The following is a 24,531-nucleotide window of genomic DNA, read 5'->3' on the forward strand; positions in this document are numbered from 1 at the left end:
CTTATTATACCATACAGTATAATATACAGTCATTGATATTGATCATGAATAGTTTGCTGAGGATGTGCAACTCAATAAAACTCAGTAATGATTAGATTAGACTAAATGTCATCACACACTGTCACTGTTAAACAAGAAACACTATTTTTTTTTTTTGCAATATTTTAATCAATATCAGTGTATTATTTTAGTGTTCTACAGTTTTAGAGTGAAAAAGGGAAACAAAGCAGCAGCTGCAAAAGAATGGGAGAATGGGAAACCCATGAGACTTGAGCTCTCAGATAACTTTGACCAAGGTGTTAGACAAGATATTTACTATTTACATGCTGTGATAGTTTCCAAGGGGGGGGGGGGGGTACTGTAGGTACTAACTTTTCCTTTTCTGTCATTTTGAAAATGGAAAAGATGAAAATGAATATATATGTATATGTAAAATGTAAAGGGCATGTGTCATCTGTAACTTCATGCCTTTTGGAGATCATTTCATTTTCCACTTGTTTAAAGCAGAAGTAAGCGATCCGGTCGTTTTGGCTAATGCTGCGTTCCAGGCAGGCTTTTGAAATCGTAAATTACAGCTTCAAGTCACAACTTACGACTTTGTAGCGTTCCAGGCAACCCACTCGTGTTTTTCCGACCTGTTTTACCTGTGAAAGTCACTATAACGGCCACTCGTAACTTCCGACCCGTGAACTCGTACCAGATCAAACTGGTACGACTTCACAGGTCGGAAAAACACGAGTTACGGGCTGCCTTGAACGCACCATAACAGTCCTCGTCCCTACGTCACCACATTCACGGCGTCCCTTGGCTGCACACACAGCCCTGCATGCCGTTCTCTCTCCTCATTGGATAAAAACTGTAGGATACGATAAATGTTTTCTCCTCGGCTCAGAGCAGAGCAGAGGGACTGACAGACCCGTGTTTCGGTCCAAACACTCTATGTAAGTGATTGCTGTCGGAAGATATAACTATTTAAGACTTATATTAACACAAATATATCACTCACTTCTGCTTTAACTGTTCACATTCACAGACATTTGCATGACACTGTATGTATATATATATAGACATGTAACACATACAATGTACTCATAATTAATGCTTCATACTCATATTTATTTCATGGCCTTACCTCATTGTTTATTTGAACTACTTACCATTGTACAGTACAGTCCAGCCATTGCACTTATATTACTGTTATTCTTTAAAGCAGAAGTAAGCGATCCGGTCGTTTTGGCTAATGCTGCGTTCCAGGTAGGCTTCTGAAACCGTAAATTACAGCTTCACGTCACGACTTACGACACAGACACAGACTTCGAGAATAAAGTCATAAATTTAAGACTTTATCCTCAAAGTTTGTGATTTTTTTTGTCAATGTGGCCCTAATACTCTGTAGTTGCTGCCTTGTTCTGTCCGTCTTTTTGTGCATAAGTACAAACAGTAACATTAAACCAGAGTCAGACAACATGAAGCTGATTCTGATTCTGAAAAACACAAACTTGACGTCTGATTGTCGGTGAAAGAAGGTTAAATATATAAAAAGCTGTTGCTGTGATCTGCAGGCTCATGTTTGCATCCTGTTCCTCCCTCCCTCCCTCCCTCCTGCACGCTGGTCCTGGATCTGCCCGGGTTAATTGAAACCTCAAAGCGGAGCGAAAAGAGCTGCACGCACGGTGAAGAAAACCCGCCCTTCCTCCGAGCGGCTCCACACATTCCAGTCTGATTGGCTGAGCTGCTGGCCCCGAGCCCAGAGGCCGTCCGTCTCTATAAAAACTCCCCATGTGCTGAAAGCCAGAGTCAGACAGCAACAACACTGAGAGACACTCACGCTTTTTTATTACCAAGGAACTTGACTCTTTATCTGAGGAACTGCAGCCGGGAAAATGTGTAAAGGATTAGCAGCTTTACCCCATTCCTGCCTGGAAAGGTGAGACCTGCATCACCGCTGCACCTGTCTGTCCTGTCGCGGCTCAACACTGCTGCTTTACTCTGCCTCGGAAAAACTTTACATATATATTTCAAACCTTTTAAACTGCAAAAACTCAAAATCTTTCCAAGAATATTTGTCTTATTTCTTGTAAAAATGTCTCATTTCTGGTCAAAACTAAACTCTTTCCACTTAAAATAAGACTCATCACCTAAAAGTGATCTTGTTTTTAGATCATTTTCATTTGTTTCAAACAAATTTTCATTTGAAATAAGTAGAAAAATCTGCCAGTGAAAGCAAGTTTTTTGTGCTTGTAATAAGAAAGAAAAACGTGCTCCACTGTCAGATTTTTCTACTTATTTCAAATGAAAATCTGCTTGAAAGAAGTAAAAAGTAAAAAGACAAGCTGCTTTTTAATGTGATGAGTCTTATTTTAAGAGTAAAGAGTTTAGTTTTGACTAGAAATTAGAAATTTTTTACAAGAAATAAGACACATATTCTTGGAAAGATTTTGAGTTTTTGCAGTAACGATGTTTGGAAATCCTTTTTAAACCTCAATGACAATGTTTCATGTGTTAAAGTAGATTTTTATGTGAACTTGGATGTTTTATTTTACAATAGTTGATTCTCAAAATAATTATAAAGTTGCTTGAGCTGCTCAAACCTGAGTCAGAAAAGTTTCTAGGCACAACGACCATATTTAAAGTTGTTTTTTTGCTTTAAATTTGGTTCAAAAATCTAGAAAAGATCAGATTCTAAAGGTTTTTGCTCTGGATTCAAACATAAAAACATTTTTACACAACGCTCAGCTCACATAACTGGATGAGCTGAAAAAACAAAACAATAATTTCATATTTTCTAATGCAGTTTGTCGTCTAATGAGCTGATGGATTCAACCTGAGTGTCATCACATTAAGCCGTTTTCCTCCCTCTTCCTCTGCTCTCCTTGTTTCCGTTGTCTCCAGGGCCAAAGAGATAAAGTTGAAGTTGGGAGTTTTGCTGCAGAAGCCAGAAAATGCCATCGACCTCATCATCCCCTACCCGGAGAAGACCGAGAAGAAGCCGGAGAAGCTGCAGAAGTGAGTCAGGCTGAATGTTTGTTTTTGTTTTTTTAACCTGAATCAGTCTTTTGGTTTGATTTGTTCTTGCTTTTCTTGGACGGTGTGTGACTTTATATCTCAGTTTAACCTTCGTTTAAACCTCTTTACACTGCAAAAACTAATCTTACCAAGAATATTTGTCTTATTTCTAGTCAAAATGTCATTTCTAGACAAAGCAAATCTCATTATACTTAAAATAAGACTCATCACATTAAAAAGCAGCTTGTTTTTAGACACTTTTTACTTCTTTCAAGCAGATTTTCACTTGAAATAAGTAGAAAAATCTGATAGTGGAGCAAGTTTTTCTTTCTTGCTACTAGCACAAAGAACTTCCTTTGACTGGCAGATTTTTCTACTTATTTCAATTGAAAAATTGTTAGAAAAAAGTGAAAATGATCTAAAAAACAAGTTCATTTTTAGGTGATGAGTCTTATTTTAAGTGGAAAGAGTTTAGTTTTGACTAGAAATGAGACATTTTGACAAGAAATAAGACACATATTCATGGAAAGATTTAGAGTTTTTGCAGTGTATTTCTAAGAATCAGCTGGAAAAATGTGTTCAGAATCAGGTTCAGATCTTATCAGGAGGCTGTGGAGTAGAGGAGCTGTAACTCTTCCGTCATAAAACTTTTAACAAACTTTTAAGAAATCTTATCTCCTCCGTCTTTAAATCATCGACCGTCTGCTCCCAGTGTTCCCACGATGCCTCTGACACATCCACATCCCCAGATGCACTGAGCTCTTTATTCTCAGTGGACGTTTTCCAGAAGCCAAGATCAAACAGGGAGACAGGCAGCTCAGCCTCCGATCCTACATCACACACACAGCACATGTGTGTGTGTGTGTGTGTGTGTGTGTTTCTGAATATTTATAGCTTCGTCTGTTTGAAGCTTTTCAGCGACGGTGACGTAGACGACGATCGCTTCGTCCAACCTCGGCTCCGACCAATGTTTGTTAATGATAAAAGAAAGTCGTGGATTGTAAATTAGAAATAAAAGACTAATTTATGGTCTGAGGGAGGGAGGTTTTACATCAACAGCTTCACTGCAAAAACTCAAAATCTTACCAAGAATATTTGTCTTATTTCTAGTCAAAATGTATCATTTCTAGTCAAAACAAATCTCATTATACCTAAAATAAGTATATTTATACATATACATACATAGTTATACATTAAAAAGTAGCTTGTTTTTAACACTTTTTACTTCATTCAAGCATATTTTCACTTGAAATAAGTAGAAAAATCTGACAGAGGAGGTTTTTCTTTCTTATTACAATCACAAAAAACTTATTTCAAGTGAAAATTTGTTTGAAACAAGTGGAAATTATCTGAAAACAAGTACATTTTTAGATGATGAGTCTTATTTAAAGTGGAAAGAGACAGTGTTTGTTTTAAACCCTTTTCCAAGAAATAGAGATTCAACTGGAGCTTTGGAGCTAATTTAGTTTAGTTTATTGTTTACATGTTGCAGACTTTTACACAACTTTAAGTGGCACCAGAGTTGGCAGACAGCTCATCTTCATCTGGAATCCATGCACAAGCAAACAAAAGGCAATTTTAGACTAAATAAAACATGACGATACATTAGAAAAACAAGGACTAGAGCCACAAATACAATCTGACCCATTCAAAACCCCATGCTGCTCCTGAACCGAGTGAAATGTAAAAGTTACATCAAAATAAAAAGTAAAGCAGTGTGTGTGAATGAAATGTGTTGTGTATCTGCAGCTGTGTGACTCTTGTTCTCGTGTTTTGTCGATCGCAGGCCGGCTGCTGAGGAGGCGGCTCAGTGGCGCGAGGGTCTGGACCGAGTCCTGAGCAACAACTGTACGTCTACCTCACACACACACACACACACACACACACACATATATACACACATGTCTATGTCATGTACTGTGGATTTACATTGATTTACATTGATTATCCCGGCATAAATGATAATGCACCTGCCTGACCTTCACTGTTACGCAACTAAAAACTGTTGCGAGTCCTGAGACGACCGATAAAAGTTCAACATCACTGGGTTTTCAGGTTGAATGTCGTTTGTACTTTACTTTATGCATCAATCATGAATTCTCGAGCCACCTGTCGTGTTTTGAAATAAACATCCTAACACGTATCATGCAGCTGAACATCTTCTACCTTCACCTCAGCAGCTCTTTTAAAAATAGACGGACTGACAGAGACTCAGTTGTTTCCCCGTGACTGAGGTTGAGCCTCCTTGTTAAAAAAATCCCCAAAATAGGCAACAACAGCCTTTATAAACACGACCAAAACACTGTGCGCTCCGAGCTCCGTCTGCTCCGTTGTTGTAATGAAACAGAAGCGTCGTCATTATTATTGTTTCAGACGTTGGTTATGCAACAGCTGGAGGGGAAACACTGACTGACTGTTTACACCGGTACAGCACCGACAGGGCACAGTTTCCACTGAGCCTCAGGGTTTTAATATATTATCTATACACCACCAGAATGATGAGGTGGTTAAAGGGATAGTTCAACATTTTGGCAAATTGGCCCATTGCCATAGTCCCTGTAGCGTTAGCAGTAGGTTAGTTACCTTTAATTGTCGGTGCAAGCTGTTTTTAGAACGGCGGAGCAGAGCGGTGAGCTGCTCAGAGCTACGCTACGGAGGCTAATGGGATTTCTTGGTTTCCCTCATCAAACTCATCAAATACACAATCCAACAACTACTTGAACAACTCCAAAACGCTCTGGTGGACAAGTTGTGACCTGCACATTCACCACGCTATGAGATAATAACAGAACGTTACCAGACAGAGTTGTTTTAGAGGGAAATTCATGCAAAACCGCTGATGCGCGTTGCCGTCAGGGACAGTTTTTCATCAAGCAGTCTCTGTATTTCCCTCTAAAACAACTCTGCCTGGTAACGTTCTGTTATTATCTCATATCGTGGTGAATGTGCAGGTCACAACTTGTCCACCAGAGCGTTGTGGAGTTGTTGGATTGTGAGTTTGATGAGTTTGATGAGGGAAACCGAGAAATCCCATGAGCCTCCGTAGCTAAACTTCACTCGTCGTGTTTTTGTGGCCTGTTTCTTTTCTCCTCCATCTGCAGCAGGAGATCAGGTGACACTACATTAACACAGTGTGAACCACTGTTTACTTGACAAAGTGCACACACACACACACTGACACACACAGAGCTGACAGCCAGCAGGACTCATGATTAACGCTAATGGTTAACGGCGTTGAGTGCAACACGTAAACTCTTCCTGCTAACGAGTCGTTTACTTTGTCGTCAGCACAAAAACCAAAACGTTGGCGCTGCATGTTGAGCAGAGACTCGGTGGGTGGCGGCACACTGAGATGTATGCTGCTCCTCATGCCTGCATGTGTGTGTGTGTGTGTGTGTGTGTGTGTGTGTGTGTCAGATTATAGAGGTTATGTGTGTTATGGTAACATCTCCAGGGGAGGGGAGAAGAAAACTAAACGATCCCGTCGATGCTGATTTATTTATTAATGGTGCGGCTGCTGCAAACTGCTGCTGCGGCGTTGATTTATCTCCATGTGATTTTGCATTAGCATTATTCTTGTTAATTCCCATGGGACTCATATTGACTTATTACCTGTCAGATGAGGAGCCCCACCTCCACTTTCCTTTCCACTTTCCACTTGTCACTAAGTTGCATAATGCATGGTATAGTGTTATGTATTATGCAACAACAAGAAAAACCCATAACGCACGGCTCTGTGCTCCGTCCCGTCCTCTGCACTGGTAAATATAAATGAACTTCATATTAAATTGGATGTCAGTGCAGGTTTTAATTAAAGGAATTTTTCAATGTTTATCATCATCGCAGCTAATTAAAATCAAACAAAACAATTTAAACCGACGTGAAGTTCTGGTGATGTGGACGCTCTGCTGCAGCCCTCATACACAAACAGCTTGTCATTAACGGGAGTGCGTGAGTGAGTGCGTGAGTGCATGGGTGCGTGCTTCTCTGTTTTTTGTGTGTGTCCTTGCACTGAAGGTCTTCGAAAAAAAAAAAAAAAAAAACAGCAGCTTGATTGCGACTCGGTGCTATTCTGAACTAAAGCAGCCATTTAGATGCCAGATAAAAGAGCCAGCGGCCAGAGCAGAGAGCTTATCATGAGCAGCACATGCTCAGTCGGACAATGGGACCTTTTCACTGCTATTGTGTTAAATTACAATGAGTGGGTGTTTATACAGCTACATTTGGATGTTTTTACTCTTTCTTCCCATTTTTTCTCCAACTTTTTGACATTTTCCTAAAGGATGTTTTTTTGTTTTGTTTTTTGTTCGATGAAATTTTGTCGTATTTTTTTATTTCTATAAGCACTGTTGTGTTAAAGGTCCCGTATTCAAACTTGTTCCTGTGTTTTCTTTCACTTGTTGATCCCAAACGATGATATGTTTGTAGTTTCAAGAACAAAAAGATGACTTCACTTCACTTCTCTCTGGACTTGTAGTAACAACAGTTTCAGCCAATCAGAAGACAGGAGGCTGTGAGTCTCTCTTCTGATTGGCTGACTGTTTATTTTCTGAGTGATCCAATACAAAAAAGAGCAGATTTTAATTTTAAGAATAAAACACTCAGAGAAACCAAATCCTGCAAGTTGTTGGATGGATGTTTTGGTGCAGGTGAGAAGGGGGCGGGGCTTTGTTGTGACATCACAAAGTGACAGGAAGTCCTGACGGCTGGTTTTAAGGCTCAGTTTCTGAATACAGGCTGTGTGCATTTCTCTGTGGACTGAGGCTTTGATACTTTCACAGTATTAATATAGAACCTAGAGCTGCTTTATAATCACACTACACATGGACATCTACCTTTATACTGTATGGAGCTTTAATACAAACATCTACCTTTATACCGTATGGAGCTTTAATACAAACATCTACCTTTATACCGTATGGAGCTTTAATACAAACATCTACCTTTATACTGTATGGAGCTTTAATACAAACATCTACCTTTATACTGTATGGAGCTCTAATACAAACATCTACCTTTAGACTTAAATATATACAGTATTAATATAGAACCTTGAGCTGCTTTATTATCAAAAAACAATGTCACTGTATAAAATATGGGCTCTTTAATGACTCCTCGTTACTGCAGCTACACACTAACAACACATTTCTTTACCTCATTGCACTTTCTGCATTTACACCACAGACAGACCACTGTGTATCGTCACCGTTTTATAACGTTAATTATTCTTTTCCTCCCGGTTCGCTTCTGTAAATCAGCTAATAAAAGGCTTTTAGACGTGAATGTGTTTAAAGTAACGTCTTCTTGTTGCCGTTCGCGGCGCGTCGTAAATGTTCCGCAAATGGCTTTGTTCAAACACGACAGAGGTCTGTTATGAAAAGAGCCACAACACTCAACGTGATGTTTGACATTTAGTGTGTGCATGTGTGGAGGAGATTTCTTATCATTTCATCTTTTATTACACAGAGTATAAATGAAAAACACTCTTGTTTGTGACACACGCTGAAGTGCTGCCTCTGCTCAGAAACCTTCAGCTGGATGATCACAGCAGTTGGATGGAAGCAGTTCATTTAGAGAGGCAGACAGATGGTCTGACGCTAATTGAGATTTTTCTCGTTAGCCGCATTTAAAGCGAAATGAAAACTGTCATTGCGACTCAAATGGAGAGGTGACTCACCATCTTCTAATTATCTATTCATCCCTCTATCTGTTCTGTTCATCTCTTTATCATCTCTCCCTCTCCCTCTCTCTCCGACAGATGGTCTGTCTGCTTTCCGCAGCTTCCTGCAGTCCGAGTTCAGCGACGAGAACGTCGAGTTCTGGATGGCCTGCGAGGACTTCAAGAAGACCAAGAACCCCGTCAAGATGGCCGCCAAGGCCAAGAAGATCTACGAGGACTTCATCCAGTCCGAGGGACCCAGAGAGGTCAGCAACACCTCAAACCTCCAACCTCCTCTTTCTTTAAAGGGATAGTTCAACATTTTTGGCAAATTGGCCCATTGCCATAATCCCTATAGTCATAGCAGTAGGTTCGTTACCTTTAATTGTCGGTGCAAGCTGTTTTTTGAACGGCGGAGCAGAGTCGTGAGCTGCTCAGAGCTACGCTATGGAGGCTCATGGGATTTCTTGGTTTCCCTCATCATCAAACTCATCAAATACACAATCCAACAACTCCAAAACGCTCTGGTGGACAAGTTGTGACCTGCACATTCACCACGCTATGAGATAATAACACAACGTTACCAGACAGAGTTGTTTTAGAGGTAAATTCATGCAAAACCACTGATGCGTGTTGCCTTCAGGGACAGTTTTTCATCAAGCAGTCTCTGTATTTCCCTCTAAAACAACTCTGTCTGTTAACGTTCTGTTATTATCTCATAGCGTGGTGAATGTGCAGGTCACAACTTGTCCACCAGAGCGTTGTGGAGTTGTTGGATTGTGTATTTGATGAGTTTGATGAGGGAAACCAAGAAATCCCATGAGCCTCTGTAGAGCAGCTCTGAGCAGCTCACGGCTCTGCTCCGCCGTTCTAAAAATAGCTTGCACCGACAATTAAAGGTAACGAACCTACTGCTATGACTATAGGAATTATGGCAATGGGCCAATTTGCCAAAATGTTGAACTATCCTTTTAATCAATCACCTAAGATCCACACTGAATAGAAACACGGTCGGAGGAACTATGCAGGTCCGGTCTCTTTTCCTCTGTGTCTCTAACCCTCCTCTCGGCCATGTGCATTTGTTTTCAACAAACTAGCGAGAAATCAATCCCTGGAGCGGTGGATAACGTTATTTATCATATATGATGTTACAACGTGTATATTTGTTGCTGGGACACCAGGTCGGAGGCTCTACATTTACAATGTTGTTTTGGCAGAGAGCCTCCATTCTCCCTGGAATTAGTTACAAGTCATTGATTTAACCAGCACTAGGACTTTATTTCAATCAGTCGAGATCAAACCTGTTTCTAAATATAGACTTGTAAATGCTCAATCCGTAATTATGTCTTGATAGTGCACTGATGAAGTGAATTTTAAAGTGTTTTCAAAAAGGAAAGAGAAAAAAAAAGCCTAAGCGTTGGAGACAAACCTGGTGGAAACTGTTAAGAGTCTTTATCTACTCGGTGAAACACAGACGTGCTTGAGTGTAAACAGATGAGATTACACACCAGGGCTCTGCACGCCAGTGAACAGCACAGGCATGAGAACATACACCACTAACACACACACACACACACATCTACATCTCCTTGACTTGTCTTGTTACGAAGCGAAGAAACAGTGCAACATTTGCAGTCATTCTCTCTCTCTCGCTCTCTCCTCTCTTTCCTGGGATGAAGCGTGGGATGAAATGATTGATGAATGTTTGTACGGTAAATAAACAGTTATGTACTAACGTTCGCTGCCACCTGCAAACCCTTATCTCGCATCTCCAGAGTGACTCGTAGCCTACTCTACGGCTGCTGCAGCGGGTAAATGCAGCCTGACCGTCGTCGGTTTATTGTAATGAACCAAGTACAAACCCTTCCACAGAAACTGGATGCACTGGTAGCCGTGGGAATACACGGAGGTATTGGTCAATTTGCCCCATGGCTAACGTTAGCATTAACAGATGTTTACTGGATGTGAGTCCTTGTGTTCTATTATTGACCTTTTTTATTTATTAAGAGTCAGAAAATAGTTGAATTCTCTGGAAGGACGGTGGATTTATCGCTCCTGCTTGTTTTCTTTCGACTAACTACTTTTCCATTGAAGTAAACAAGTAAAGCTCTTTCCCCTAAATTTATTGCACATCAGAATTTGCATTCGATTGTTATCAGTCAGCTGTAAACATCTTCGTCCTTTCCTTGGAAGACTCGGTCGTCTGGTTCGCAGGATGTGATGCTGACTGTTGTTCATTCAGACTAAACAGAACAATCTTTACTAAAATTAGATGCTGATGACCCATCACTGAAAGGTTTAAAAATCAGGGACAATGCACATTAAAGCAGAAGTAAGCGATCCGGTCGTTTTGGCTAATGCTGCGTTCCAGGCAGGCTTTTGAAACCGTAAATTACAGCTTCACGTCACAACTTACGACTTTGTAGCGTTCCAGGCAACCCACTCGTGTTTTTCCGACCTGTTTTACCTGTGAAAGTCACTATAACGGCCACTCGTAACTTCCGACCCGTGAACTCGTAGCTACCAGATCGAACTGGTACCACTTCACAGGTCGGAAAAACACGAGTTACGGGTTGCCTTGAACGCACCACAGCGTTGCCAGGTGGGAAATGTAGGATTATCGTACCAGAGGCATAAAATTATCGTATTTTGAGGGAAATTATCGTACACCTTTTATAACCAAAATAACAAGCCTATTGATGCATTATAGTCAAATATGCTGATGCACTATAGTCACTCTAGTGTATAATAGCGTCCTATGGGCACTCACGGCTTTGTAATGTCAGTACCCCCAGTACCCCCCACCCTCAGCCAATGAGAAATCTTTTTTTTTTTTTTTTTTTACAGTCGTCACGCAGTGAGGATGATTTTGTGGTCCTGTAACTTGTCAGGGAATTAAAATTAGAGTAAATAGACCTTATATGATCACAGTTTATTTAAGTGGTGGTAGATTTTTAGCTCTCCTGAAGCCACACATTAAAAAGACGACAACCAATTTGATCCTAACAGCGGCTGGCAGGCGCGCGCAAGCGCAGGCTGATTACAACCACACATTCACGAAATGGTCAAATTATCGTACATTTGGCCCTTTTGGGGATTATTGATCGTACATCGTACAGAGGGCCAAATTATCGTACAAATACGATAATTATCGTACACCTGGCAACACTGACGCACCATAACGTCTTGTCAGCCGATGGAGTTAGCAGCCCCCGCCCTCGTCATGGATCTATTGGTCGTCGTCCCTACGTCACACAGCCCTGCATGCCGTTCTCTCTCCTCATTGGATAAAACTTGTAGGATACGAGAAAAGTTTTCTCCTCGGCTCAGAGCAGAGCAGAGTGACTGACAGACCCGTGTTTCAGACCAAACACTCTATGTAAGTGATTGCTGTCGGAAGATAGAACTATTTAAGACTTATATTAACACAAAAATATCGCTTACTTCTACTTCAACAAGTGTGGGTAGCGGAGATTCATCCACATTAACGTGAGACTTTTTTATAACCAAATAGAAACTCCTCGTTGTCCCTTTAAAAGGCAGAGAACTAAGCAAAAGTCCATACATAGACAAACTAACATAAACTCAACTCAAACAGCAGACAAAATACATCATCTTCCTCTTCATCTTCCTCTTCCCCACCCAGGTGAACATTGACCACGCCACCAAGGACGTGACCCTGAGGAACCTGGTCGAGCTGTCCCCCGTGACCTTCGACCTGGCCCAGAAGAGGATCTACGCCCTGATGGAGAAGGACTCCTTCGCCCGCTTCCTGCGCTCCGAGCAGTACCAGGAGCTGCTGCTCAACTAAGCAGCAAATCTGAGGAGCTGCTTTGGGAGTGGGGGGGTTGATGGGGGGGTGGGGGGAGGTTTCAAACCGCAGTTATAGTCTTCATGACAATATTCGGAAACGACTACTAATTTTTTAAAATTCTAATATTTCTAATAAATAAACAATTGTGTATGAGAGCTCAAGAACCGAAGATCTTTATTTTACAAAAGGCTCCAAAAAAAAGAGGGCGGAAAAATTGATTTGAAAAAAAAAATTGCAAAAAAAAAAAAAGGGAACGACTGCCTTTTGAAAGAGCCCCACCTCCCCATCAAACACAGACACACAAACACACATACACACACGTTCGTGAACTTCTATCAAAGTGAAGACCGTCAGTCAGACAAGAATTAACAATCTGAAACTTCACAAAAAGTTGACGCACCACATTCAAACCTTGGATTAAATCAATTTAATCGATGACTAATCTAACTAATTAGTTCCTTAACTTGCAAAGTATTGATGACATCATCCCCCAGTAGACACAGGTGTGCATCAAGCTGTTGTGGCTTTAACAGATCAGACAGAAACTTATACTGGTTATAAAGGAAGTTTGACATAAAGTAACTCAGACATTGTCAAGAAAAAGGTGATACGCCATCAAACATTGTGACAAATTCAAATCAGAAAGAAAACAGCTGGAACATTTACAACAAGCCTTAATGTTGCACAACATTTAGATCAGCTGTAATTGACCCAGCTCACCTACACCTGAGAAACGACGGTGCCTTAAAGTGAAACTGAAACAGATGGTGGAATGTTTGTTGTTACCGCAAGTCAATCAAAAATGAACCAAATTAAAAATATAACGAATCGTGCTTTGTGATTTTTCTCAGGAAGTTATGAAACACAGTGAACAGATCCTTTTGAACCAAATATTGTATCATGTTAAACAAAATGAACCCATAATTTAACATTTCAAAGCTAAAGATGACATAACTCTTCCCTTTTTCATTTCTTTTTTGGTCTCTTCTCTCACACACATGGACGGCAATTTTTGGATTTTCACCCAAAAAAATAAAAAAATATATAAAAAACGACCCAGCCGTTCTGGTTGCGAGGCGTCCTGTGAGAACAGTGCTGACTAGTTGGCTCGGTGGTCGAGGCTCCTTATTGGCTGGCGACCACTTCACTGCAAGTTGCTAAGATGGGAAAATCAAGTAGGAGGGAATCTGAGAAACAGAGGGTGAACAGAGCTGAAGCTTTTATACAAAGAAAGGTTTTTTTTTCCCTTGTGATTATACTGTAATACCACAGTTATTCCTTAAAAAAAAACAAAAAATAAAACTGCTTGGGAAAACATGGGAAACTGAACTTACAGGTTGGTTTTGAGCACGACACACACTGACAATAGCTACTCGTCGTACTTTAAAAGTTTAAGAATCAGAGTTAAGGACGTAGCAACACTGCAGAAATATTCACACTTGATAAGTTCAATATTAAATGTACTTTTCTTGTTATTACCAGGTTAACACTTCACGACTTATTATCTCCTACTACTAAAAAAAAAACAACTGTATCCAGACACTGGTATTTTACTTATAGCTGAGACACAGGCTGATGTGACAGTGGAGTTGGAGATGGGTGTGCAATGTTTAAGTGTTTTAAAAATATATACGTTTAGTTTTAATGTAGCAGCCATAAAGTGATTATATTTACTCTTTAATGCTTTTTTTTTTTTTTACATTTACATTTACACAAAAGCATATGTGTGTTTTAACCCAAACAGTAATACTATCTAGATATTCAGCATTTTCTAAGTCCTTATTGTTCCCATCATGATTCGCCAATAATCAATAGCTGGAAAAATCTGATATGAAAGGTGAGGAGGTCAAGAGGTGACATGTTTCTCAACATATCAATTGGGTTATATTGATTGTTTAAGAAAAAAAAAGAAAAAACATTATCTTCTAATCCAAGGGTTTGCTCTGACACAGATTGGCCAGTCTGGTGTCTGAACCTACAACCCAGACAGTCAGTCAATCAATCAATAAATAATCAATAAGGGCTTTAGCAGTGCTGAGTATGCATTATTCCATGTAGCCTTGCATGTATGTTTTGGAGTTAACCACATAAAAAATATATATATGCATACGATTTCCTGAAGATGTATTTATTTTTACGTGTAAATATCAACTATTTACAAGTAAACTGTGCCTTTAAGTTATTCTTTAATTCTTTTGAATGGAGAGCTGGTAAAGGACTCAGCTCCGAGTCCCTTCTCTGTTATAAAAAGAGAAAACAAAAAACATCTGACTTTCAATTGTCACTTTGTTTTTTTTGTTTTTTTTTTATTTTTTTCTCCATTATACAAACTTCATATTGTGCGTGTACAAACGAAGCAAAAACATGGATCAATGCAGCAGCTGAAAATTTAAATATTTCAAATCTTGTCCCTTTTTTTTGTTCATAATGAATTACTTATTTATTAACTTATATATATACTTATAAATAATGACATTGTCAATCTGCTAGTCATTCTCACCTTAGCTTTGTGGTTAGCAACATACTGATGCTGCTGATGTTCATCCTTATTTGGCAAAGCTGCTTTGAAAGTGAAAGTTATTTTACTCTGAGCTGCAACAAATCATATTTTTAGTAAATCATGCTACAGTTGAAACCACTTTGTAATAAAGAAAACATAAATTATATTGCATGATATGACAAAAAAATCAGTTTATTGTAAAAGAAAAAGTCCCAACTACAAGCGAAGTGAAACCCAGTGGCTCGTGGGAAAGTTTTAAACCATGCACATCAGCCTCTGCTTCTGTATACAGTCACTGATTAAGTATACCCATGGTGATTTTTGATTTTTGAGCCACGATGTGTCTCCATGACGACGCTGTATAGCCGTGTGAGCGCAGATACTGTAAAGGAGCAACGGTGAAATTATAACCGAAAATATGTACTTTCCCTTTAAGGCCTAGAGGTTTGTACAAAATAACATGATACAACAATGACAATGATGACAATGTAGTTAATTAGTCATATTTTCTCCCAGTTTATTACCAGTGTTGTTTGACTGGTCCAGTTTATAAGCACACTGGTATTTATAAATCAGTTTTATATGTATTAATAATTATTTTTGAATAACTTTTTGAATCTGTTAAGTGTGTTGCACAGTTTGATTTCTACAGTAATTCTAGTTTATTCCATTGATTGACTCCTGTAATTGATATACTGTACATCTTTGTTTCACATTTGTTCATACTTTTGCTTTTGCATACACATAAGTCCCTCTTAGTTCATATCTACTGGTTCGAGTCTAAACATCCTCTGGACACCATCTGGAAGCAGATTATTATTTACTTTATACATAATTTGAGCAGTTTTATAGTCCACAAGATCATTAAATGTTAAGATCTGTAGGTTTACGTCTGGCACTCGTCCAAATATGTTAAAGGCCTACGACTGAACCTCTGTCAAACTCTGAGTGAGCGACAGTACGACACCTCTGGAGATCGGTTTGTCTCCGATAGAAATGGACACAAGAAAAGAAAAAAAAAAACAGTCCAAAAATCCCCAAGAAACAAGATTAGTTTATAAACCTGCTCCTTATTCAATTTCCTGCTCTGACGAATCGTTTCAAAGAACAAAAAAGATGCATGTGAAGAGCATTAAGGAGAAAAAAAACTAAGTGCAGCACATGGGTGATGAGTGAGGAACAGAGTGGAAACAGATGCAGCTGAGGAAGTGGCTGCCAACACAAACACTGTCAGAGACTCGCATCCATTAACAACGCACTTCCTAGAAATAGACGCAGAGGGTCGAGATGCTTTCAGTCCCCGGAGGAGGTTAGTGACATTTCTGACAAACGCTTCTCTCGACTTCAACTCGACGCTGCTGCTACGTGTGTGTGCAGCACAACTGGGAACGCAGAGCAGCTGAAAAAGTAATTATTAATGTAATTAATGTTTTTACTAAGAGTCTACAAAACTAATCACGACAGTCTGTTTTTGTATTATTGTTATTACTTCACCTGATGAGCTGATTCTCCTGCAAATGAGCCAGAAAATTAAAAAGATGTTTCTTACATCTGTCTCTCAGAGAAAAGCAAACATTGATCAAACTTTGGACAGGAAACCACACACAAGTCTTTTGAACAACTTTTTTCATTGGATTTTTTTTTTTGCAAAATCAACAGATATAATTCGATAATGGTATAGAAAATACATCCCAAACAACAACAATACACTCGGGAGGTGAAGTGGGCAGAGGAAGGAGCAAGAGTTCAAGAAGAAGGAGGTGGAGACAGACGAGGCCTACCAATGGCTTGTATGTTCTGAAACAAATATAAAGGTTTAAAGGGATAGTTCAACATTTTGGCAAATTGGCCCATTGCCATAATCGCAATAGTTTTAGTTTAACAATTAGTTTTAATTGTTGGTGCAAGATATTTTTAGAACGGCGGAGCAGAGACGCTGCGGAGAGAGAGCTGCTCAGAGCTACGCTACGGAGGCTCATGGAATTTCTTGTTTCCCTCATCAAACTCATCAAATACACAATCCAACAACTCCACAACGCTCTGGTGGACAAGTTGTGAGCTGCACATTCACCACGCTATGAGATAATAACACAACGTTACCAGACAGAGTTGTTTTAGAGGGAAATTCATGCAAAAACGCTGATGCGCGTTTCCTTCAGGGACAGTTTTTCATCAAGCAGTCTCTGTATTTCCCTCTAAAACAACTCTGTCTGGTAACGTTGTGTTATTATCTCATAGTGTGGTGAATGTGCAGGTCACAACTTGTCCACCAGAGCGTTGTGGAGTTGTTGGATTGTGTAGTTTGATGAGGGAAACCAAGAAATCCCATGAGCCTTCGTAGCGTAGCTCTGAGCAGCTCACGGCTCTGCTCCGCCGTTCTAATTATAGCTTGCACCGACCATTAAAGGTTAATTAAACCTACTGCTATGACTATAGGGATTATGGCAATGGGCCAATTTGCCAAAACATTGAACTATCTCTTTGGGTGAGTGAAGTAAGAGATTTAGCTTCACACAGACCAGATGTCTTAAAAACACAGGAACATGAATCAAAGAAGAGAATTTGACGATAAAGTGCATAAGGCGGCTTGAATCCAACAAGAATAGTTTCAAATCATGAGCTAATTATTTCTGACGTTGGATAAAAAATGGTTTTCCAAACATCAACAAGAAGATGAGCAACACCTGAACATGTGGAGATGATCTGCAGGAGTTTATTTACATGTTGCACAGCTGGAACCGACAGCATGTTTTGGAAAATCTTACGTGGTTTAGTCTGAATGTGGACGTGCAGCAGGTAGATCACACCGTCAGGCACTGCACTGATCTGTTGGTGCATTAAAACTATACAACTATACAGCAGCATTGTGTTTGTTCACTCAGAGTGTCATTAAAGGCTGAGGGTGTGGCTGAGCGCACACACAGGAAGCTGATTGTCCACTTAGTTCCTCGTTAAAAGCTGAGGCTCTGACTCCAGGAGCTGCTCTCAGAGCCTCGGGGCTTTTCATCCACACAGAGACAGAGAGAAAACATCAAATCCGTCTTCATGTGAGAGAACAGAATATTCGGACATTTCCCCCCAGTGATGTCTGAGGCTGACAGCTCTGCCCACCGGCTCTCAGTCCACACAGCGGCCTATTAAAGGTAACAACATCACATTGTATTCACTATGTGTGTGTGTGTGTGTGGAATCCAGAGACTATACTGATGTTTTTTCCCAGCTTTAACCCCTTAACAACCACTGGTCTGTGGGTCGTGTTGCATTTGATGACTCATCCTGGGCGGTCCCTTGTTCTCGAATGTTTATGTTCCTCCTCATACTATACATTCTTCCAGTCACCATCGCAACCACATTTCGGGCCGACGCTGTATTTTCTGTCCCTTTATTGTTCCCTGTTGACAAACACACTTCCATGTAGTAGACCTACTGTATACTACTAGAGTGTTGTCTCAAATCAAATACGTCATAGTTGTTGTGCACTTAACCAGAAATGACCATCATGACGTTTGCCCACAATTGAGTTACTGCCAGTTATCACCAGCTGATGTAGCTACTGTATAGCTGCCGCATTGAGCTTGTAATGACGTACCGTAGATGACCAAATAGTCGCCCGTGTGCAAATATGCACCCGGGCTCTAATAGCCGCAGGGGTCCGAGCTCATTTGGCATAATAAACGCCGGTTCAATTAAACGCCCGGGCGATTAAGTGTTTATCATAGTCTTGCACAGAAAAAAAAAGTTTTTTTAACAGCGTTTCACCGGCTCTCACGTCTGTCAGTCAGACCCTCCTCCCGCTATCAATCATAACACTGATCTGATTGGCTCCCTGTGTCGCGGTAATACAGTCTTTGTATTTATTGTCTGATGTCAATAAAGACGTGTCGGGAAAAAAGTAGTTTTGTTCCAGTGGTGCTATGGTGAGCTCCTTGTTCTTTGCATGATGGTCTGGTGCTGCTCATTGCAAAAATAAATTGTAGCCTGTTGCAAATACGCGCCTGGTTCTTATAAACGGCTCCAAGTCGATTTAGCATATTAAACACCCGGGCTACTACATGGTCATCTACGGTATGTTTGTTTTATGCGTGTGCTACGTTCAGCTATCAGCTCAAACATATACGCTCTCACTCCAGAAATGTCTTCATCATCCATATCATCATCTTCATTTTCCTCAGTTTCACCCTCTGGCAGGTAGAGGTGAAGATGGTGCAGCCTGTAGCTGTCAATCAATAATGACAACCAGTCCCTACCTCCATACCAGAGTGGGTTTTTTTTAACTTTTTTTTTTTACTGGAAATCAATAAAGTATATCTATCTATCTATCTATCTATCTATCTATCTATCTATCTATCTATCTATCTATCTATCTATCTATCTATCTATCTATCTATCTATCTATCTATCCATCCATCCATCCATCCATCCATCCATCCATCCATCCATCCATCCATCCATCCATCCATCCATCCATCCATCCATCCATCCATCCATCCATCCATCCATAGCCTATACCTTACTGTAAAAAATAACCAAAAAATAAAAAATCCAAACAAAATAATAATAAAAAAACCCGAAAAAACTAAAAGTAAAAAAAAGAAAAATAGAAAAAAAACTATGAAAAACTTAATAAAAAAAAAACTACAAAAAATAAAAAACTCTATACTGTAAGTCTGTTGGAGGAGGAAAAACAGGAAAAAAAAAAAAAAGCTATATTGATTATCTGCTGATCAGTCGTCTCCTGTGTCACCTGACTGACGTGCTCCTTCCCTCAAGTCACAAATCATCAAGGCAGCCTGGCGTCGTCATAGCAACAAAGTTGATTCACACTCTCTGGGTTGTGCTTGTTGTAGTAGTTGTTGTTGTTGTTGTTGTTGAGAGTGGCCAACCCCTCTGAGACGTCGTGATTCTGACCCCCAAGGTTGACTGACCGCCGCCACAACAGGAAGTGACCGTGAGAGCTATAAGAGGAGGCCGCATCGCTGCACATCTGGACAGAGGCAAATTTAATTAACTTTTTTTTTTTTTTTTTAAGATTTTAAGACATAAAAACAAAATCACAGCTGTGCAGGTGAAAGGACGGAAACCTGAGCAACAGCAGAGGACGGAGCAACCAAGAAACCATCCAATCTCTCAAGTTTTTTTTTGCACAAAAGCACCAACAGCTGGAACACAATGAACTCACAGTCGTTCACAGTCGAATACACAGTCGTTTCCACTCAATACACCCCCATTGTCCAGACGCAGTGGAGCAGCAGCAGCTCTTCTGAGTCAGAGTCAGAGTCAGAGTCAGCCTGGTCTCTGCACCTGAAGCCTGTTAGACACCTCCACAGGACAGAGCAAGAACAGTTTCCTCATTATCGGTCCTGTCTGTTGCATAACCAGGCTGTCAAGTCACAAACGATGCTGTCATTTAACCCTCCTGTTGTCCTCCTGGGTCAAGGAAGGAAGGAAGGAAGGATGAAGGGAAAGAAGGAAGGAAGGAAGGAAGGAAGGAAGGAAGGAAGGAAGGAAGGAAGGAAGGAAGGAAGGAAGGAAGGAAGGAAGGAAGGAAGGAAGGAAGGAAGGGGAAAACGAAGGAAAGATAGAAGGAGGGAGGGAACAGATTGGGTCAACTGGGTCAAAAAGGAAGTAAGGATGAAGGGAAGGAAGGAAGGAAGGAAGAAAGGAAGGAAGGAAGGAAGGAAGGAAGGAAGGAAGGAAGGAAGGAAGGAAGGAAGGGAAAGATGGGAGGAAAGGAAGGGGAAAAGGAAGGAAAGATAGAAGGAGGGAGGCAACAGATTGGGTTAATTGGGTCAAAAAAGGAAGGAAGGAAGGAAGGGAACAGATTCGTTCAAGGAAGGAAGAATGAAGGAAGGAAGGGAAGGGAAAATGATTGTGGAAAGAAAGAAAGAAAGAAAGAAAGAAAGAAAGAAAGAAAGAAAGAAAGAAAGAAAGAAAGAAAGAAAGAAAGATGGAGGGAGGCAACGGATTTGTTCAAGGAAGGAAGAAGGGAAAGAAGGAAGGGAAAAGGAAAGGAAAGAAAGATGGAGGGAGGGAACAGACCAGGTCAATTGGATAAAAAGAGGAAGGAAGGAAGGAAGGAAGGAAGGAAGGAAGGAAGGAAGGAAGGAAGGAAGGAAGGAAGGAAGGAAGGAAGGAACGGGACAACAGGAGGGTTAAACGGACTTTATACGACTTTTACTGACAGGAGCTAATATGGTCACAGACGAACACGGGAGAGATACAAACAAACAAAAGAACAGATTAAAAGTGACAAAGTAATTAAACTGAAAAGCAAAAACAAACGGAGGAGAGGGAGTTGACAGACGCATCAACCTCAGATGTTCATTAGCTGTCGAGTGAACAACAGCTCATGCAGCGACGTTGATGCAGAGCGAGCGTCTTCTCTTGTTTCCTGCAGCCGAGTCCAAATCAAAGACAGACGAACCGACCGCTGAACTAATAGGCTACATGAGTGTTTTTAAACGCTCTGTATATGTCAGAGTCGCTGCAGTAAAACTACACTGACATATGGAAACTGACAGAGGAAGGGTGTCATCGGTCTGTGGTCATGTGCGGGGTTCAGCCGGGTTAACCCGAACCAGCTGGCGAGGAGGGAAGTGGTTCTGACCCACAAAACACAAAACACAGTCAAAATAAGCAGCAGTAAAAGTCACACACACAGAAATGAGCTTCTGTACCATTTCTTTCACATCGTATCCCTCCGCCAGTTGCAGATCACATCCACATTTGGTATGAAATCTTTTCACAACCTTTGACCTTTGACCTCCAAAACCAAGTTATTATTATTATTATTATCCCAGCAGAGCTTTGGGGCCTAATTTGAACAAACCATAACGGAGATATCATGTTCACAACGAGGCCATGACTGACTGAGCTGTGAGATCACCGTGACCTTTGACCCTTTCTGCGTGATCTAACCACTTCATCGTCCATCGTCATCGTGCTGTGCAAAATGTAAAGAAGTTTCATCGAGGTGAGAAACTTGTGAATTCTTTGTCTTCTTTGTATCGTTGTGTTGTGAACTTTAAAGCGACAGTTCAACATTTAATCAAATTCTCCTCTCACCATAATCCCTATTGTCAGAGCAGTAGGTTCATCACCTTTAATTATCGGTGCATGTTGTTTTGAGATCGGCGGGGCAGAGACGTGAGCTGCTCAATGAACACATCAAATACACAATCCAACAAATCCACAACGCTGTGGTGGACAAGTTGTGACCTGCACATTCACCACGCTATGAGATAATCATGTAGCATTATGACACATGATGCAAACACTCTGAACTACTTTCTCTTTTGAAATCCCTCCGCCCAGCAGCCGTGTCTGGAATGTAGTTCCAGCTGCATTTGCCTCTAAAACAACTCTTTCTCTAATGTTACATGATTATTTCATGGCGTGGTGAATGTGCAGGTCGCAACTTGTCCACCAGAGCATTTTGGAGTTGTTGGATTGTGTATTTGATGAGTTTGATGAGGGACAGGGGACCTGTACCCGTTCACCTCCATTGTGCTCACTGAGCAGCTCACGTCTCTGCCCCGCCCATCTCAAAACAACATGCACCAATAATTAATTAAAGGTGATGAACCTACTGCTATGACTATAGGGATTATATGGTGAGAGGAGAATCTGACTAAATGTTGAACTATCCCTTTAATGTACATAAACGCACCACAACAGGACACTAACGGGAGCACCTCAAAGTGGCGTTCACCTCACAGCTGCAGCTCTGATTCAACGTGGAGCGACACTTTGTATTCTCCGGCTCCACTCGTCTCTCACCTGTTCCCTTATCAGCTTGTGCATCGTCTGCTGATCTGGAGTCAGCTCGTCCAGCTGCAGCTCGTCACTCAGCGCGCTTCTGTTGCACTAATTACACTTCACGCGCAATATTGTGAGCGAGTGTCCACCCTTCGCTTGGCAAACAGGCGCTCTTTTATCGCTCTGTCAGATAACGTCATTCTTCCTTGTTGTTGTGAATGGCCGCGGCCCCGTCGCCCTCTGCTGCAATTATCAAGCTGCTCGCAAAAGTTGATGTACGACTGAAGCCACAAATTAATTAAAGGGGGGGAGGAGTGGATCCACTGGCATAATGAAGTTACATAACGAAATGACAAACGAGTCTGAGGCTTGGGGGTCACCTGAGGAACGGCAGGATAATTGGTGAGTCGCTGTCAGAGCTTTTATTCAGCTGGAGCGTAGATTCATATATTTCAGCAAATTTCAGTTTGACCTCAGCGGAGCAGGTTAGAGGAGATGGACATCTCTACGGTTTGTCTCTGTCACTGCACAATATGTCGCATAATGTGATGATAATTTACAAAAAGTGATAAAGAGGAACTATGCAAGATTTGTACCTTAATTAAAAAGCTTCAGAGCAGCTGTGATGGTTAAATGACTTGTTACAAGGAGAATGGAGGCACAAGCTTCTTTTCAATCACACAACCCAAGTCCATTTCTACATATCATTGTACTTTACAGTAATTTTATTGTTTTTCATATCTAAAGAGGAACTATGCAGGATTTTTACCTTAACTCTGCTACATTTTTACCGTTAATTAAACAGCTTCAGAGTGATTGTGATGGTTAAATCAATGACTTGTGACTTATGCCGGGTCCATGGCACTGGTCCCACCTCCCATTAGTTCGACCTCCCGTTGGTTCGAACTCCCATTGGTCCGACAATTGGTCCGAACGACGGCTGCAGCAGCCTCGCGCCCGTGAAGTGAGGAGGAGTGGGAGGGGGGAAGAGAAAAAAAAGTGTATTTCTTTTACTCTGTACTCTGGGAGGGGGGGGGGCTTTGATTATCAGTTTACACATCTTGATCAGCATTTATGATGGTTGTGGTCGCGATCAATGGAAGAGCTTGTCGCAAAGTAGCGATGACAGTTCGAACTAATGGGACCACCCATTGGTTCGACCTCCTATTGGTCCGACTTGTGGTTGATTTTGTCGGAGTAACGGGAGATCGAACCAATGGGAGGTCGGACCAATGGGCAGTTCCCCTTGTTCCAGGGAGAATGGAGGCTCTCTTCTGTATTTTGATCTTTTGCTTTGTTTTGTTGTGCATGTGGACGTCTCTGGGTGCAGAGCAAGAGAGTCAGTGTTTTCTCTCCAACCAATGACGGAGCTCAGGTGAAGCTACGTGCAGCAGAGTAGGAGGCTCAGGGCTGCTAGCCGCACTAGCTGCCTCTGATGTTAACGAGTGCTAGCACATCTCTCACTCTCAGCAGCAGCAGTCAAGACAGCAAAGAAAAAGAAATACAGTCTGAGTGAAGCGCTGGAGCCGCGAACCGATTGCCGACAACTAAAGCCTCGAGTGGTAACAAGTATTAGGGCGGTTGTAGTGAGCTAGCTCGATGCTAACTTCGGCTACTGGTAGCAGTTAGCATCCGCCGCTAACACCGTCTTCCCAATGTTTTGTTTACAAACTGCAACAAACAAAACTCTCTACATTTAATACTCATCTTTATATTTTGTTTTACTCTGGTTTATGTTTGGTCATTGTTTTAACTCCTCACCCACATCGTTGGTCACCTCCGCTCCTCGGAAAC

The 24,531-nt window shown here is 41.0% G+C and overlaps 1 protein-coding gene across 1 annotated transcript; it reads left to right on the plus strand.

Annotated features, from left to right (window-relative positions):
- Positions 1–1,808: 1,808 nt before the first annotated feature.
- On the plus strand, positions 1,809–14,576 carry rgs5a (regulator of G protein signaling 5a). The gene is made up of 5 exons (XM_083970342.1): positions 1,809–1,927; positions 2,893–3,006; positions 4,793–4,854; positions 8,765–8,931; positions 12,312–14,576. The coding sequence occupies exons 1-5, from the start codon at positions 1,884–1,886 to the stop codon at positions 12,474–12,476; spliced, it is 552 nt and encodes a 183-aa protein (XP_083826468.1). The 5' UTR covers positions 1,809–1,883; the 3' UTR covers positions 12,477–14,576.
- The last annotated feature ends 9,955 nt before the right edge of the window (positions 14,577–24,531 follow it).

This window comes from Trachurus trachurus (assembly GCF_905171665.1).
Source record: "Trachurus trachurus genome assembly, chromosome: 4".
Classification (NCBI taxonomy): domain Eukaryota; kingdom Metazoa; phylum Chordata; class Actinopteri; order Carangiformes; family Carangidae; genus Trachurus; species Trachurus trachurus.